Here is a 14,555-nt window from a genome sequence, read left to right on the forward strand (position 1 = left end):
CCTACCTATCAGCAGAAATGGTTGGTAACAGGAACTTTTATGAATTGTGAATCACATGCAGTATTCTCTTCACCATAAGAATAATACGAATATAAACATTTTGCCATGTATTCTTTCATGTTTGCTGCTATCTCATTTAAATCTTGTCTGCCTAATAAACTACGAAACTAGTGAGAGACAACAGCAAACGCGGAAGAATATACATATCATGTCGTGTTTATATTCGTATTATTCTTATACCTAACAGTGATGCAGTCAGAAATGAAGCACGGCAATTGACTAGATTTTTAAATCTAAGATGACTCTAATTTCTGTGCAGAATGTAACGTACTAAAGAGGCATCTGCAAAGATTTTCAAACGGGGAAAAATTTTAGCTAAACTCTCATTCAGAACATCATCTATCATACGCAGTCTATTGTTTGGTTCTTGTTGATCATTATCAAAGAAAGCAGCAGTGTAAGTAACAACAAATACCAGTCTCTTGCATTGTTTCGCTAATGAAAAAAATTCCTCTCTCTCTCTCTCTCTCTCTCTCTCTCTCTCTTTTTTTTGTAAGCGGCGGTACAAAAGCAAGCCATGCCGCAAGCAGCGACAGGCCGTAAACACTCATTATCAGAATGCGACAAACAATGCATGACACAGTACAGCAATGCAGTTTCAGCTTATAGTGACGTAAACACCTATAACAAAGAGAATGGCACTTATCAGATCAAAGAAAAATAAGCAATCGAGTCAAACCTGACGAAGCATGTGAAAAAGGAAGGGTACCCGTATAAATACAGACGAAGTGCCCGACATAGCAATGGCTACCTGGTAAAGCTTAACTGCTAATCTTACAACTCGAACCAAACTACAGTTGCTGTATCGTCATTCATTCGACCTAAATTGTGTCTCACATTACAATGGACCAACTTTGTTTCTATTTGGAGGTGCAGCCTAAAACTTCTCTCTCCCCCCTTGAATTTCGAGTCTCAAATTTCAGGTGCGGCTTAGATTTGGGAATTTCCCCCCCCCCCCCCCCCCCCTTGATTTCGAGTCTCATTTTTCAGGTGCGGCTTAGATTCGAGTGCAGCTTAGATTAGAGTAAATACGGTAACCAGAACAGGAAAGTATGGCAGAGTGTGTACTACTGTGAACAGTTCACTGATATGGTTGTCATCAGATTCAACTGCCAACCAGTACCAACAACGGAAGTTCTCGTATAAATGCCAACATTGAAAGCAGAAGATGAAGAGGTGGAGATAGATAGAACATTTGAGGATACGGAACGGGTAATTCAGCATGTAAAGAGAGATGAAAATGTAGTCATTGCGGGCATTGGGATGCGGTTGTAGGGAAAGTATTAGAAAAAAAGAGTACAGGTTAATATGGGATTGACTGTAGGAATGGGAGAGGAGAAAGTCTAACAGAGTTCTGAACTAAATTTCAGATGGTAATAGTGAATACTCTGCTCAAGAATCAGAAGAGGATGAAGAATACTTGGAAAAGACCAGGCAACATGGGGGCAATCCAACTGTATTACATCATGTCAGACAGAGATTCTGGAATCAGGTATTAGATTGTAAGGGTAGACAAGATTCCGTCAGAATTTCAAAAATCGTTGGGGAAGTGGCAACCACATGACTATTCAAGTTTGTGTGTAGAATCTGGGACTGCCAACGTACTATCAGACTTCTGGAAAAACTTATAATATTATACAGAAGAATGTAAAAGGAAATTGAGGATCTGTTAGATCATGATCAGTTTAGATTTAGAAGAGGAAAAGGCAGCAGAGAGGCAGTTCTGATGTGATTTCATGCTTAATATTGGAAACAATACAGAAAAAAAATACCACGGTATGTTCATTGGATATGTCAACCTGGAAAAGATGTTCAATAATGTAAAATGGGGCATGGTGTCTGAAATTTTGAGAAACATACCGGTAAGCTATAGGGAAAGACATGCAATATACAACATGTATGAAACACAAGAAGGAACAGTAAGATTTAAAGGCCAAGAATGAAGTGCCCACTTATTTCCAAGATTGTTTATACTAAGCTGCAGAAATTTCGCTGGGAAGCCCTTACATATCCTCTTTACACTTCCAATCTCTTCCCAAGCTATATCAATATTTTTGATGCCCTGAAGAAAGACATTTGTGGCCGTCAATTTGCTTCACACTAAGAGGTCCATGACTGGATACAGTCTTGGTTCTGTAGTCGACCGCAAATGTTTTTTCATGAAGGCATTGACTGTCTTTCCTCTCAGTGGGATAAATGCATTAACAATTACAGCAATTACTTTTGAAATAATGAACAGTTTACAAACTATTGTCTCATTTTCATTTGACTTCCTTTTTAACATCACATGCCCTCTCAACGTGTGGAGTTTAATTTTTTCTTTCCTCCTTCCCTTTTGGGTACTTCTTTGTCAGGCAGTGTAGTTGGCATATTAGTAGCTTTTCAAGCAGTTATCACTGTGAAAAGGGTGTATAAAGGAGTGATCCAATAAACAAATCTATTTTATAAATCACAATAATGGTCAAGCAAGTGAGAATTCCGCGCATATCTAAACAATTATTAAATACTTAAACTGCTGAAAAAAATCTTGTCACATTACTATAATGATTGCAATGATAAAATCTCCTGGAGTAGACATTACTTTTCAGACTCTAAGCATACAGGATTGTCAAAAAGCTTGGAGTTAAGATAAAAAAAAAACTGAAATGTTGCACCGTTTCCAAGTTAATTGGCATTGAGCTTAGCCTTCAGGTCATTACATGTGCAAATTCAAGCAGTCTACCAGATATAATTAATGCCAGCTGCTCTCATAGCAAAGATGATAGCGCACGACATTCCTCAGCTTTTGGCTCAGGTTCAATCCTTACTACCATCCCATATCTAATTTTTATATCAGATTCTTGATTGGTTTTAGGAAACCAAACCACGATAATGTTTAGTGATGGTGCCTCTAGCACATCACTTCAGTTTGCGAGCACAACTTGAGTAACTTCAACGCCAATTAAACCACTGGCTTATACAGCTGGCTCGCAGCCAGTCACAAGTTACAAGTCCACTATTACATTGTCAGCTGTGAGAATGGCCGAGCAGCTACAGCTTCTTTTTAGTGTTTCTTCTTCTCTGTTAATAGATGGCGTGACGGGATACCATTGGATATCTGAGAAATCAATCTATTTAGTGTGTGTAAAACACTATTTCCATCGATATTTTGTGACTTATAAGCAGTTGATTGGTTTGTGGGATTAAAGGGACCAGACTGCAACAGTCATCGGTCCCTTGTTCCAAAACTTAAAAACTACCACACACAGTAAAAAACGGATAATAGAGACAACAGACAACACAGGACAAGAAAAACTCAGACAAAGAACAGACATAACAAATTAAAATCACACGGAGTGTGGCAGTGGTTGGCCGACCATAGAACAAAAAGGGAAAAGCCAACCACAGAGAACACATTAAAAACTATGATTAAAACCCTAGGCCAAAGGCCAGAATCAACACAAAACAATAAAATAAAACAAAACACTCATATTAAATGATAAAAAACCCCTGCCCGAATAAAACGTAAAACTAAGCCAGCCATAGCAGGGTCATCAGTTAAAAGGGCAGGGAGCATATCAGGCAGCGTAAATGTCCCCCTGACCACAGCTAAAAGGGGGCAGGCCAACAAAATGTGGGCCACTGTCAAAGCCGCCCGCAGCGACACAGAGGAGGGTCCTCCCGACGCAGTAAGTAACTGTGTGTCAGCCGGGAGTGGCCAATGCGGAGTCGACAAAGGACGACTGAGTCCCTGCGGTTGGCTCGCATGGATGACTGCCACACAGTCGTTGTCTCCTTAATGGCACGGAGTTTATTGGGCATGATCCAATCGCGCCATTCAGCGTCCCAAAGTGCAAAAACTTTTCGGCGGAGGACCGCTTGCAAATCAGTTTCTGGGAGGCTAACATCCAGAGATGGTTGCCTGGTGGCCTCTTTCGCCAGGCGGTCAACATGTTCATTGCCCAGGATACCGACATGACCGGGGGTCCACACAAAGACCACAGAGCGGCCGCAACGGGCAAGAGTATGCAGGGACTCCTGGATAGCCACCACCAGATGAGAACGAGGGAAATACTGGTCGAGAGCTCGTAAACCACTCAGGGAATCGCTACAGATCACGAAGGACTCACCTGAGCAGGAGCGGATATACTCTAGGGCTCGAAAGATGGCGACCAGCTCAGCAGTGTAAACACTGCAGCCAGCCGGCAAGGAACGTTGTTCGGAATGGTCCCCTAGAGTTAGCGCATAACCGACACGACCAGCAACCACCGAACCGTCAGTGTAAACAACGTCAGAGCCCTGATACGTGGCCAGGATGGAATAAAAGCGGCGGCGGAAGGCCTCTGGAGGGACTGAGTCCTTCGGGCCCTGTGCCAAGTCGAGCCGAAGGCAAGGGCGAGGAACACACCACGGGAGTGTACGCAAAGTGACCCGAAAAGGAGGTGGAACAGTGAAAACCCTAAGCCTGGAGAGAAGGTCTTTCACGTGGACCGCGGTCGTACAACCTGACCGGGGCCGATGTTCTGGCAGATGGACGACCGACCGCGGGAACAGGAGACGATAGTTTGGATGCCCAGGCAAGCTAAAAACATGGGTACCATAAGCGGCCAGTAAATTTTGGCGCCTGAACCGCAATGGAGGGACACCTGCCTCCGCAAGTATGCTGTCCACTGGGCTGGTCCGGAAAGCACTAGTGGCAAGGCGTATTCCGCTGTGTAGGATTGGGTCCAGTACCCGCAGCGCAGATGGGGATGCTGAGCCATAAGCCAGGCTCCCATAATCCAGACGAGACTGGATTAACGCCTGGTAGAGCCGTAACAGGGTAGATCGGTCGGCGCCCCATCGGGTGTGGCTCAAGCATCTCAGGGCATTTAGATGCCACCAACACGCCTGTTTAAGCTGCCGAATATGAGGCAGCCAAGTCAGCCGGGCATCAAAAACTACACCCAAAAACCTGTGGGTCTCCACCACAGCAAGGACTTCGTCGGCAAGATAAAGCCGCGGCTCAGGATGGACTGTTCGGTGCCGGCAGAAATGCATAACGCGGGTCTTGGCAGCCAAAAACTGAAAATCATGTGCTACAGCCCAAGACTGCGCCTTGCGGATAGCGCCCTGTAGCTGACATTCAACAGCTGCAATGCCAGTAGAGCGGTAGTAAAGGCAGAAGTCGTCAGCATACAGGGAAGCGGAGACAGAATTTCCCACCGCCGCAGCGAGCCCATTTATTGCGATTAAAAACAGGCAGACACTGAGGATAGATCCCTGAGGTATCCCGTTCTCCTGGACTCGGGAGGAACTATGGGAGGCTGCGACATGCACGCGGAAGGCACGATATGACAGAAAATTTCAGATAAAGATCGGCAGAGGGCCCCGAAGACCACATCCATGAAGTGTAGAAAGTATGTGATGACGCCATGTCGTATCGTACGCCTTCCGCATGTCGAAAAAGACAGCGACCAGGTGCTGACGGCGGGCAAAGGCAGTACGGATGGCCGCTCCACACTCATCAGATTGTCGGTGGCGGAGCGGCCTATACGGAACCCACCCTGAGACGGAGCCAGAAGGCCCCGAGACTCCAGTACCCAATTCAAGCGCCGGCTCACCATCCGTTCGAGAAGCTTGCAAAAAACGTTGGTGAGGCTAATGGGGCAGTAGCTGTCCACCTCCAAAGGGCTCTTGCCCGGTTTCAAAATGGGGATGACAATGCTTTCCCGCCATTGCGACAGAAACTCACCCTCGACCCAGAGACGGTTGTAAGGGTCGAGGAGGCATCGCTTGCAGTCCACTGAAAGGTGTTTCAGCATCTGACAGTGGATGCGATCTGGCCCAGGAGCGGTATCAGGGCAAGCGGCAAGGGCACTGTGAAATTCCCACTCACTGAATGGAGCGTTGTAGGATTCAGAATGGTGGGTGTGAAAAGAAAGGCTCCGACGTTCCATCCGCTCTTTAATGGAGCGGAAGGCCAGGGGGTAATTGGAAGAAGCGGAACTCAGAGCAAAATGCTCTGCCAAACGGTTGGCAATTTCGTCGGAGTCTGTACAAACTTCTCCATTCAGTGAGAGCGCAGGGACGCTGACAGGGGTCCGATAGCCATAGAGGCGTCGGATCTTGGCCCAGACCTGCGATGGAGAGACATGGAGGCCAATGGTGGACACATACCGCTCCCAGCACTCCTGCTTGCTTTGGCGGATAAGGCGGCGGGCCCACGCACGCAGACGTTTGAAGGTAATGAGATGTTCAATGCAGGGATGTCGCTTGTGACGCTGGAGCGCCCGCCAGCGATCTTTAATCGCTTCAGCGATCTCAGGCGGCCACCAAGGCACAGTCCGCTGCCGAGGGAACCCAGAAGAACTGGGAATGGAAGATTCGGCGGCAGTAACGATGCCCGTGGTGACCGATTGAACCACCGCATCAATGCCATCATTAGAGAGAGGCTCAATAGTGGCAATGGAGGAAAACAAGTCCCAGTCAGCCTTATTCATTGCCCACCTGCAAGGGCACCCAGAAGACTGACGCTGTGGCAGTGACAGAAAGATCGGAAAATGGTTACTACCACACAGGTCGCCATGCACTCTCCATTGGACAGATGGTAAGAGGCTAGGGCTGCAGATCGAAAGGTCAATGGCGGAGTACGTGCCATGCACCACACTGAAGTGTGTGAAGGAACCATCATTTAACAGCGAAAGATCGAGCTGTGCCAATAAATGCTCAATGGTGGCACCTCGACCTGTCACCACTGACCCACCCCACAGAGGGTTATGGGCGCTGAAGTCGCCCAGTAATAAGAAAGGTGGCGGCAATTGGGCTATCAGCGCAGCCAGGGCATGCTGCGCGACATCACCATCCGGTGGACGGTAAAGACTGCAGACTGTAACAGCCTGTGGCGTCCGCACCCAAACAGCAACAGCCTCTAAAGCTGTTTGTAGAGGGATAGACTCGCTGTGAAGAGAGTTAAGGACATATATGCAGACGCCACCAGACACCCTTTCATAAGCTGCCCAGTTCTTATAATAACCCCGATAGCCACGGAGGGCAGGGGTTCGCATTGCTGGAAACCAAGTTTCCTGAAGAGCAATGCAGAAGAAAGGGTGAAGGGTGAAGGCTGGTAAGTTGTCGGAGCTCAACTAGATGGTGGAAGAAACCGCTGCAGTTCCACTGGAGGATGGAATTGTCCATGACTGAGAAAGGCGTGACGAGACTGGGAAGGCAGATTACGCCTCTGGGTCACCTGCTGCCTCCGATGGTGCACCCGTGCAAGTGCTATCCATTGCGTCTGAGGGACCGGCGAGATCGAGGTCCTCAGCGGACGCAAGAATGTCCACCACATCCTCAGATGCAGAGCTTGTAGGTAGCGGTGGAGTAGGTGCCACCGCAGGTGTCTTGGTCTTACGGATCTTCAATGTCGTTTTCTCTCGCTGTTCCTTTGGTTGTCATCGTTGAGAGGGCTTATTGGAGTCAGTCTCCAGGACTGAAGAAGATCGCGAAGCTCGACGACCAGCGACCTGTGGCTTCTTCAGCCACTGGTTGTTGTCTGCTGTGCCGCTGGTAGGAACCTGGGAAGGGAGTGACCCAAGGGATCCCTTCCGAGTGAGAGAAGCCGAAGAAGACTTACGCTTCTCCGGCTTAGAAGTGGGGACTGGTGTCCCCGGTGGTTTAGTGGGTGCTGCTCCCGAGGTAGATGGTGTGGGAGCAACAGCGAGAGAAGGGGCCCCCATCGTCAAGGGGCAGGTGAGGTCCTCTGACTCTGAGAGCTGACTGTTTGTGGTGCAGCTAAAGGAGCTGGAGCAGGAGTGACAGTTGAGGCATAAGATGCCATCATGCGCACAGGATGTAGCCGTTCAAATTTCCACTTAGCCTCAGTGTAAGTCAGTCGGTCCAGGGTCTTATATCCCATGATTTTGCGTTCTTTCTGTAAGATCCTGCAGTCTGGCGAGCAAGGTGAATGAGGCTCTCCACAGTTGACACAGATGGAAGGCGGAGCACATGGAGTATCGGGATGAGATGGGCGTCCACAATCTCGACATGTGAGGCTGGAAGTGCAGCGGGAAGATACATGGCCGAACTTCCAGCACTTAAAGCACCGCATCGGGGGAGGAATATATGGCTTCACATCACAACGGTAAACCATCACCTTGACCTTCTCCGGTAATGTATCACCCTCGAAGGCCAAGATGAAGGCACCGGTAGCAACCTGATTGTCCCTCGGACCCCGACGAACGCGCCGGACAAAATGAACACCTCTATGCTCTACGTTGGCACGCAGGTCGTCATCAGACTGCAAAAGTAGGTCCCTATGGAAAATAACACCCTGGACCATATTTGAACTCTTATGTGGTGTGATGGTAACGTTAACATCCCCCAACTTGTCACAAGCAAGTAACCTGCGAGACTGGGCGGACAATGCCGTTTTTATCAAAACTGATCCAGAGCGCATTTTGGACAAGCCCTCCACCTCCCCAAACTTGTCCTCTAAATGCTCTACAAAGAACTGAGGCTTCACGGAGACAAAGTATTCCCCATCAGCTCAGGTACAGACAAGATACTGGGGCAAATACGTGTCACCGTCATTCATTGCCTTTCGTTCCTCCCATGGTGTGGCCAGGGATGGGAACGATTTGGTGTCATAAATGTTACCTTTAAAATGAGCCCTCGAATGCTTAGAGACTGCTGGTGGCTAGCCACCACCAAGAGATGATGTGCCACGCTTCATTGCGTGTCATCCACCCTGATGCCACCTACTCCGACCAAGTGCCCTCCCCATGGGCGCCACCCAGCCACAGCAAGGGCCACCAGGCAGGATGGCCATTGCCGGGAGTCCTGATGCCCCAGGGAGATGGGCATCTACTCCTTGGCATACACGGGGAGTAAACGGCGCAGGCATCAGTAGAGTGATCCCTGTGCTGTCAGGGGGCTACAACCAACAAGGTACATGGCGGCCCCACCACAACGGACTGGCTACCGTGCTGGATCTTAGGTGCAAAAATGTATGAGGTTTCATTCACTGACAATATTTTAACTGCAAATACCAGGGGTGTCCGACCCACAACCCGCATGCGGGTGAAACAAAGTATCAATGCAGCCCAAGAAAAGAGCATCTATCACACGATCGGTAAAAATATAAGCAAACGAATGAATTTCAATGACATTTCTTTTAAATAAAAGATTGATAAATTGATACAGTCAAGAAAAGATCTTTTATTTTATGGCCAAACTTGATGTTATTTTTCGCTGAACTCTGTATTATTTTTTCCAAATTTGATGTAATTTTTGCCAAATTCACTGTTATTTTTGGCAAATTCATTGTTTTTTGGCAAATTCAGTGCTATTTTTCACCAAAGTCAGTGCTATTTATCTTAGCCTTGAGAATATTACAATTCCAAATGTAATTTTAACACTTGATGTAACTTTAACATTTGATAACCATCAGTTATGAATATGGAAAAATTAAAAATTTTGCGATATTTTGTAAAAAGTGCGATTTCATGCTATTTCAACGAAAACTGCTAATTTTGCATTACCCCCTCAGTGGTTATTGTTAACGTTATGTAAATTATGTGCAACCTAAAAACACTTGTCTTCTTCCCAATGTGACGCAGATAAGCTAAAATATTGGATACACCTGGTACAGACCCATAACGAAAGTAAACCTCCAAAGTTCTGACACCAAACACTCAGTCTTTTTCTAAAGCTCAAGCCACCATCACTTATGATGATATTGGATTCACCCATGGCCAACTGCACATGCTAAACAAGAGTACTTACATTTAGACAGCAGCCACACTTCCCACATGGTAAGTTCCCTGCCTTGCAGCCTTAACATCCAGACTAGCCTCTCTGTTTGGATGCTGGTACTTATATAAATACATCACATCTCATCTCTGGTAACATTGCTAGCAATTATCCTGCCAGCAAAGATAACCAACACATTACTCAAACCAAAAACAACTATGGATTGTTTACTCATTACCCCCTATTAGCCTGGCTAGAATATATTACCCAACTTCTTCTCCAGGGCTACCTTTTCTGAAAATGTTTCCTTAGTTTATACTTCCCTATCTTTGTGACTTCCCCAGCTGTGACTTGGCTACACTTTCTTGCACAACTACCTGCATCAGAGTTATTCTGTCAAAGGGAGAGCAATCTGTGGAAAAAAGTACTGTCATGTAAGTCAACTTTATTGAAACTACTGTCCAGCATTTGCATTGGCACAACAACCATCACATTATCAGTCTGGATGAACGGATACAAACCGAGAGCTTACACTCCGAATGCACACTATCCTGTAGTGACGTACTCCTTGAAACAATATCTGTACCCTTGATCTTGTTTTATCATGTCTCATCCCTATACACCCCCCCCCCCCCCACCACCACCACCACCACCACCACCACCACCACCACAGTTGCTCCTCAGAATACAGAATATCACAAACAGGAAATTTCTCAACACCACGTATTTGGTTCTTGCCACTATCTTGCCCTCAACTTACAATATTCTTTCTGGTCTCATTTTCCTTTCGTTTCTTTCAGTTTACTACCTTTTTTATGCTCTGTAGTACTTTTCCTATTTCCTCCATTTTTTGATCATTCAGGACATATATCCACTTGCATAGTGCCATCTCTATATTTTCTACGTTCTCTGCTGTATAGATCTCATCTGCTGCAATAAACAATTTTCCCACTTTCAAACTGTCCCATAAGCTTCTCTTGATCCAAGTTTTGAGTGATCCCTACACTTTACCAGTATCTTTACCCCTTCAACCTTTTTTCTCTTCTTCCAACAGAAGCTTATGGTACAGAAAGTAAACAAATACATATAAGTTTTCATCTATTATTGCTTACTCAGTAGATGTTATCTACCTTATGTAGAAAGATCTTCCAGTTCACTAGTCACTTTCATATACTTTAGTCTTATCATAATGTAGCATTTCAAACCTGAAGAACAAAGAAAGAATCTTTCACTACATAGCTGTATGTTGTTTTAAAAATACCTGACAGACTAAAATTGTTTGCTAGACCAAGATTTGAAGCCAGTTTTTCGTGGGCAATGAATATTCTTACTGACTGAGCTATGCATGCATGAATATTTCTCCACAATGTCCTTTCTTTGAGGAATTCTAGTAAAGTAGGGTATGCAGGAGAGCTTCTATGAAGTCTGAGGAGTAGAGAGACACTGGCAACATCAAAGTTGTGAGGGCAGATCCCAAATCATGTCTGGATAGCCTAGTCAGAGAGAGTATTACCCATCAAAGTTTTAATAGAAATTAATGACTAACCTATGAAAGTGCAAAAGTGATCAGTATCACAAGTAAATAAAATAATCACCAGACACTAAAACGGAAACTTACCACACCAATGACATTTGCTGGAGCAGATGCTATGAATCCAAAGAGTCCAGAATCAGTGAATGAAACATTCAGTGCGTTGACAGCAAATGGATCACTCCCCGCTGCAGAGGCAGCAGCTTTCTGCAGTAGAGATCCTGCAGGATTTCCCCACTTTACAGAGGGGCCCACTCCTAATGCATACTGTAGCACAGAAGCTGCCAGCATCTGCTTTGAGTCTTTTAAACTGGAAAAGTAATCCAAGAGAGACACAATATAGCAATTTATTCCATTTCTAACAAAAAAAGCCGAAATTAATAATAATATTAATAATTTTCCTGCCTCTTAACTCTAGAAACTGACAATCCCTGGTTTCAAGTAAACAATGGAAATACTGGACCATTACACGCTATCATTATTTGGGAGAAAAAGGGCGGCATTATCCCAGTTGGTAACCAATCCACCTGTCGAGAGACAGCAACCAGGCACTGAAATTTTGGGGGACCCAGGCAAACATAAATGCTGAGACAGTCCGAGTTCTCTGGTAAACTTCCATCTAGAATTCACAAATATATTGTGCACCTTCAGCATCAACACACTAACTCAATCCTGAAAATTGCACACCCTAGCTAAACTGACAAGAACTCCACACACTAGCCCTCCAAGAAACATGATTCACCGATGACACTATAGACTAGTGGATCCCAACAGGTGGTCCGCGGACCCCCAGAGGACCGCGAGCTATGCCAGAAGGGTTCCCAAGATGCTATTAGAATAAAAAATATATTAAATATATTTCTTATTATAACAAATTTTTTGTTTTGGCCACTTCCTGCATTAGCGAACGCTAACTCTGCGTCTAGCGTCTTCCTAGAGCCAACTGACACTAGCACACTCTAGTGCAAAACTACAGTTAGATAGAGGCAAATAGTTCTGCTGTATGCCGTTAGACTGCGCGCGCTGTCTCTTTGCAGCTGACTTCTGACAGTCACTATTCACAGAAACTCGCATTTCAGACGACAATTGGCCATTGTTAATTTATTGCCTGTGCTTTCACAGACCGTGTTGTTTACATATTCAATATTCTGTATTAAAACAGTAGTGTTTCCAAAGCGTTGTTTTTCGCGGAAGCTACAGTTCATGTAGTTAAAAATGGACCGTTGGTTAAAAAGTGGTTCGTTAAAACAAGAAAGGCCTACAGATGAAGAGGAAGATAGTGCATTTGATGTTCAAGCAAGTAAGTCAGTGACTCTCGAACCGAAGTTGTCAGTGTCCATAGAATCTAAATCGTCGGCGTCCCTTGAACCTAACCCTTCAAAGATCAGTGTTAAGCTTACTGGAAAAATTAGAAAATAGAACTCTGATTACTTGCAAATTGGCTTTACGTTCACTGGACCTGAGCAACAGCCTAAACCTCAATGTGTAATTTGCTATGAAAGCCTTTCGAATGAATGTATGAAATCAGCAAAACTCCGGCGCCATCTTGAAACAAAGTACTCACCACAGTTCAAAAGCAAGTCTTTAGATTTTTTTCAAAAATAAATTTGGAGAGCTGAAAACATCTCGTAAAACAATTACCAAACACTGTCGTGCAAATGTAAATGAAAATGCAACCCCTGCATCTTACGAGGTGGCTCAGCTTGTTGCTAAATGTGGGAAAAACCACCCAACTGCCATCAGCAAAAATACTTTGCAAGAGAATGTTAGGTATGCAGCTGCTAAGGTATTATAGGAACTGTCTCGCTCTCAAATAATACTGTTCAAAGACGAATTACTGATATGGCAGTTGACATCTAAGAAACATTGCTGGCTAGACTTTACACGAGTGACATGTACACTCTACAATTGGATGAAAGCACAGACATATAAAAAAAAAAAAGCTATAATGGTAGTTCTCGCACAATTCTTATGGGAGGACCAAGTGTTTGAAGCTTTTCTTTTTCATGTGAACTACTGCATACAACAGCAGACGATATTTTTACTGCATTAAATAGTTATCTCAATGAACAAAATGTCACCTGGAAAAAATGTGTAGGCTTGTCGACGGATGGAGCAAAGTCAATGGCTGGCAAAAAAAAAAAAAAAAAAACGGGCCTTCTAGCTCGTGTCAAAGCAGCAGCCCCTGAGGTGAAATGGACTCACTGTTGTATCCATCGTGAAGCCTTAGTAGCCAAAAGATTGCCTGAACCTTTGAAAAAGGTACTTAACGAAGTAATTCAGATCATCAAATACATTAAAACTCAACATCTGCAATCCAGATTATTTTCTTTGTTGTGTAAAGAGATCGGCAGTGAACATGAGCAACTTCTTATTCACACAGAAGAAAGACGACTTTCTTGAGGTAGGATCTTGTCAAGATTATTCGAACTTAGAGACGAAGTTCCTGTCTTCCTTCTTGACACAAAGTACGCGGATTTTCTCACTAACTTCTCTTGGTTTTGCACAGTTGCGTACTTAGCTGATGTGTTTGAACACTTGAATGTGTTAAACTTGAGTTTACAAGGAAAAAATGTAGACATGTTCAAAGTTGAGGATAAGATCAGTTTTGTGGCCAAAAAGTGTCAGATCTGGGCTTCAAGGACAGAAAACGAGCCACTAACTAACTTTTCTACTTTGAAACGATTCTTGGAGTCATCAGAGATCTCTGCCTGACCAGATCAAGATCAATGTAACCAAGCATCTACCCAACCTAGCCACCACTTTTAGAGAGCATTTCCCTGAACCTGATCCTGATGACAGATGGATTCGAAATCCCTTTAGCTGTGAAGAAACTGACAAAATCCAAGGCCTCACTGAAGAAGAGCAAGATCAACTTGAGGATCTGTCCAGCTGTGGTACAACGATAAACATTTTCATTGGTGATAAAAATTATACACTTCTGGGCATCAGCACACAAGGACTATAAGAAACTTGGAGATACGGCAATGAAAAAGATCCTTCCATTTGCAACCACATATCGGTGTGAGCAAGCATTTTTGTCCATGTGTTTCATGAAAAACAAATATAGGAATCGGCTCGACATGCGGTCGGATTTCAGAGTGAAAGTTTCAAGTTTGGTACCTAATATTTAAGAAAAAATGGACTGAAAGGTCAGATTGAAGTCATCGCACTGTATTTTTCAAATAAATAACACCTTGTATGAAATTAGTGTTTTCTTATTTTTCACACGTCTACTCAACACAATCTCAAGTGT

General features: G+C 44.6%; 1 protein-coding gene across 1 annotated transcript in view; it reads right to left on the minus strand.

The window, feature by feature from the left end:
• LOC124789757 (cytochrome b-c1 complex subunit 2, mitochondrial) overlaps nt 1-14,555 on the minus strand; it is a 53,355-nt gene that overhangs the window by 10,907 nt on the left and 27,893 nt on the right. The window contains exon 6 of the mRNA XM_047257210.1: nt 11,387-11,609. Coding sequence (XP_047113166.1) covers nt 11,387-11,609 — 223 coding nt within the window. The remainder of the gene's footprint in view (nt 1-11,386; nt 11,610-14,555) is intronic.

The sequence above is a fragment of the Schistocerca piceifrons genome, chromosome 3 (genome assembly GCF_021461385.2).
Source record: "Schistocerca piceifrons isolate TAMUIC-IGC-003096 chromosome 3, iqSchPice1.1, whole genome shotgun sequence".
NCBI classification, from domain to species: domain Eukaryota; kingdom Metazoa; phylum Arthropoda; class Insecta; order Orthoptera; family Acrididae; genus Schistocerca; species Schistocerca piceifrons.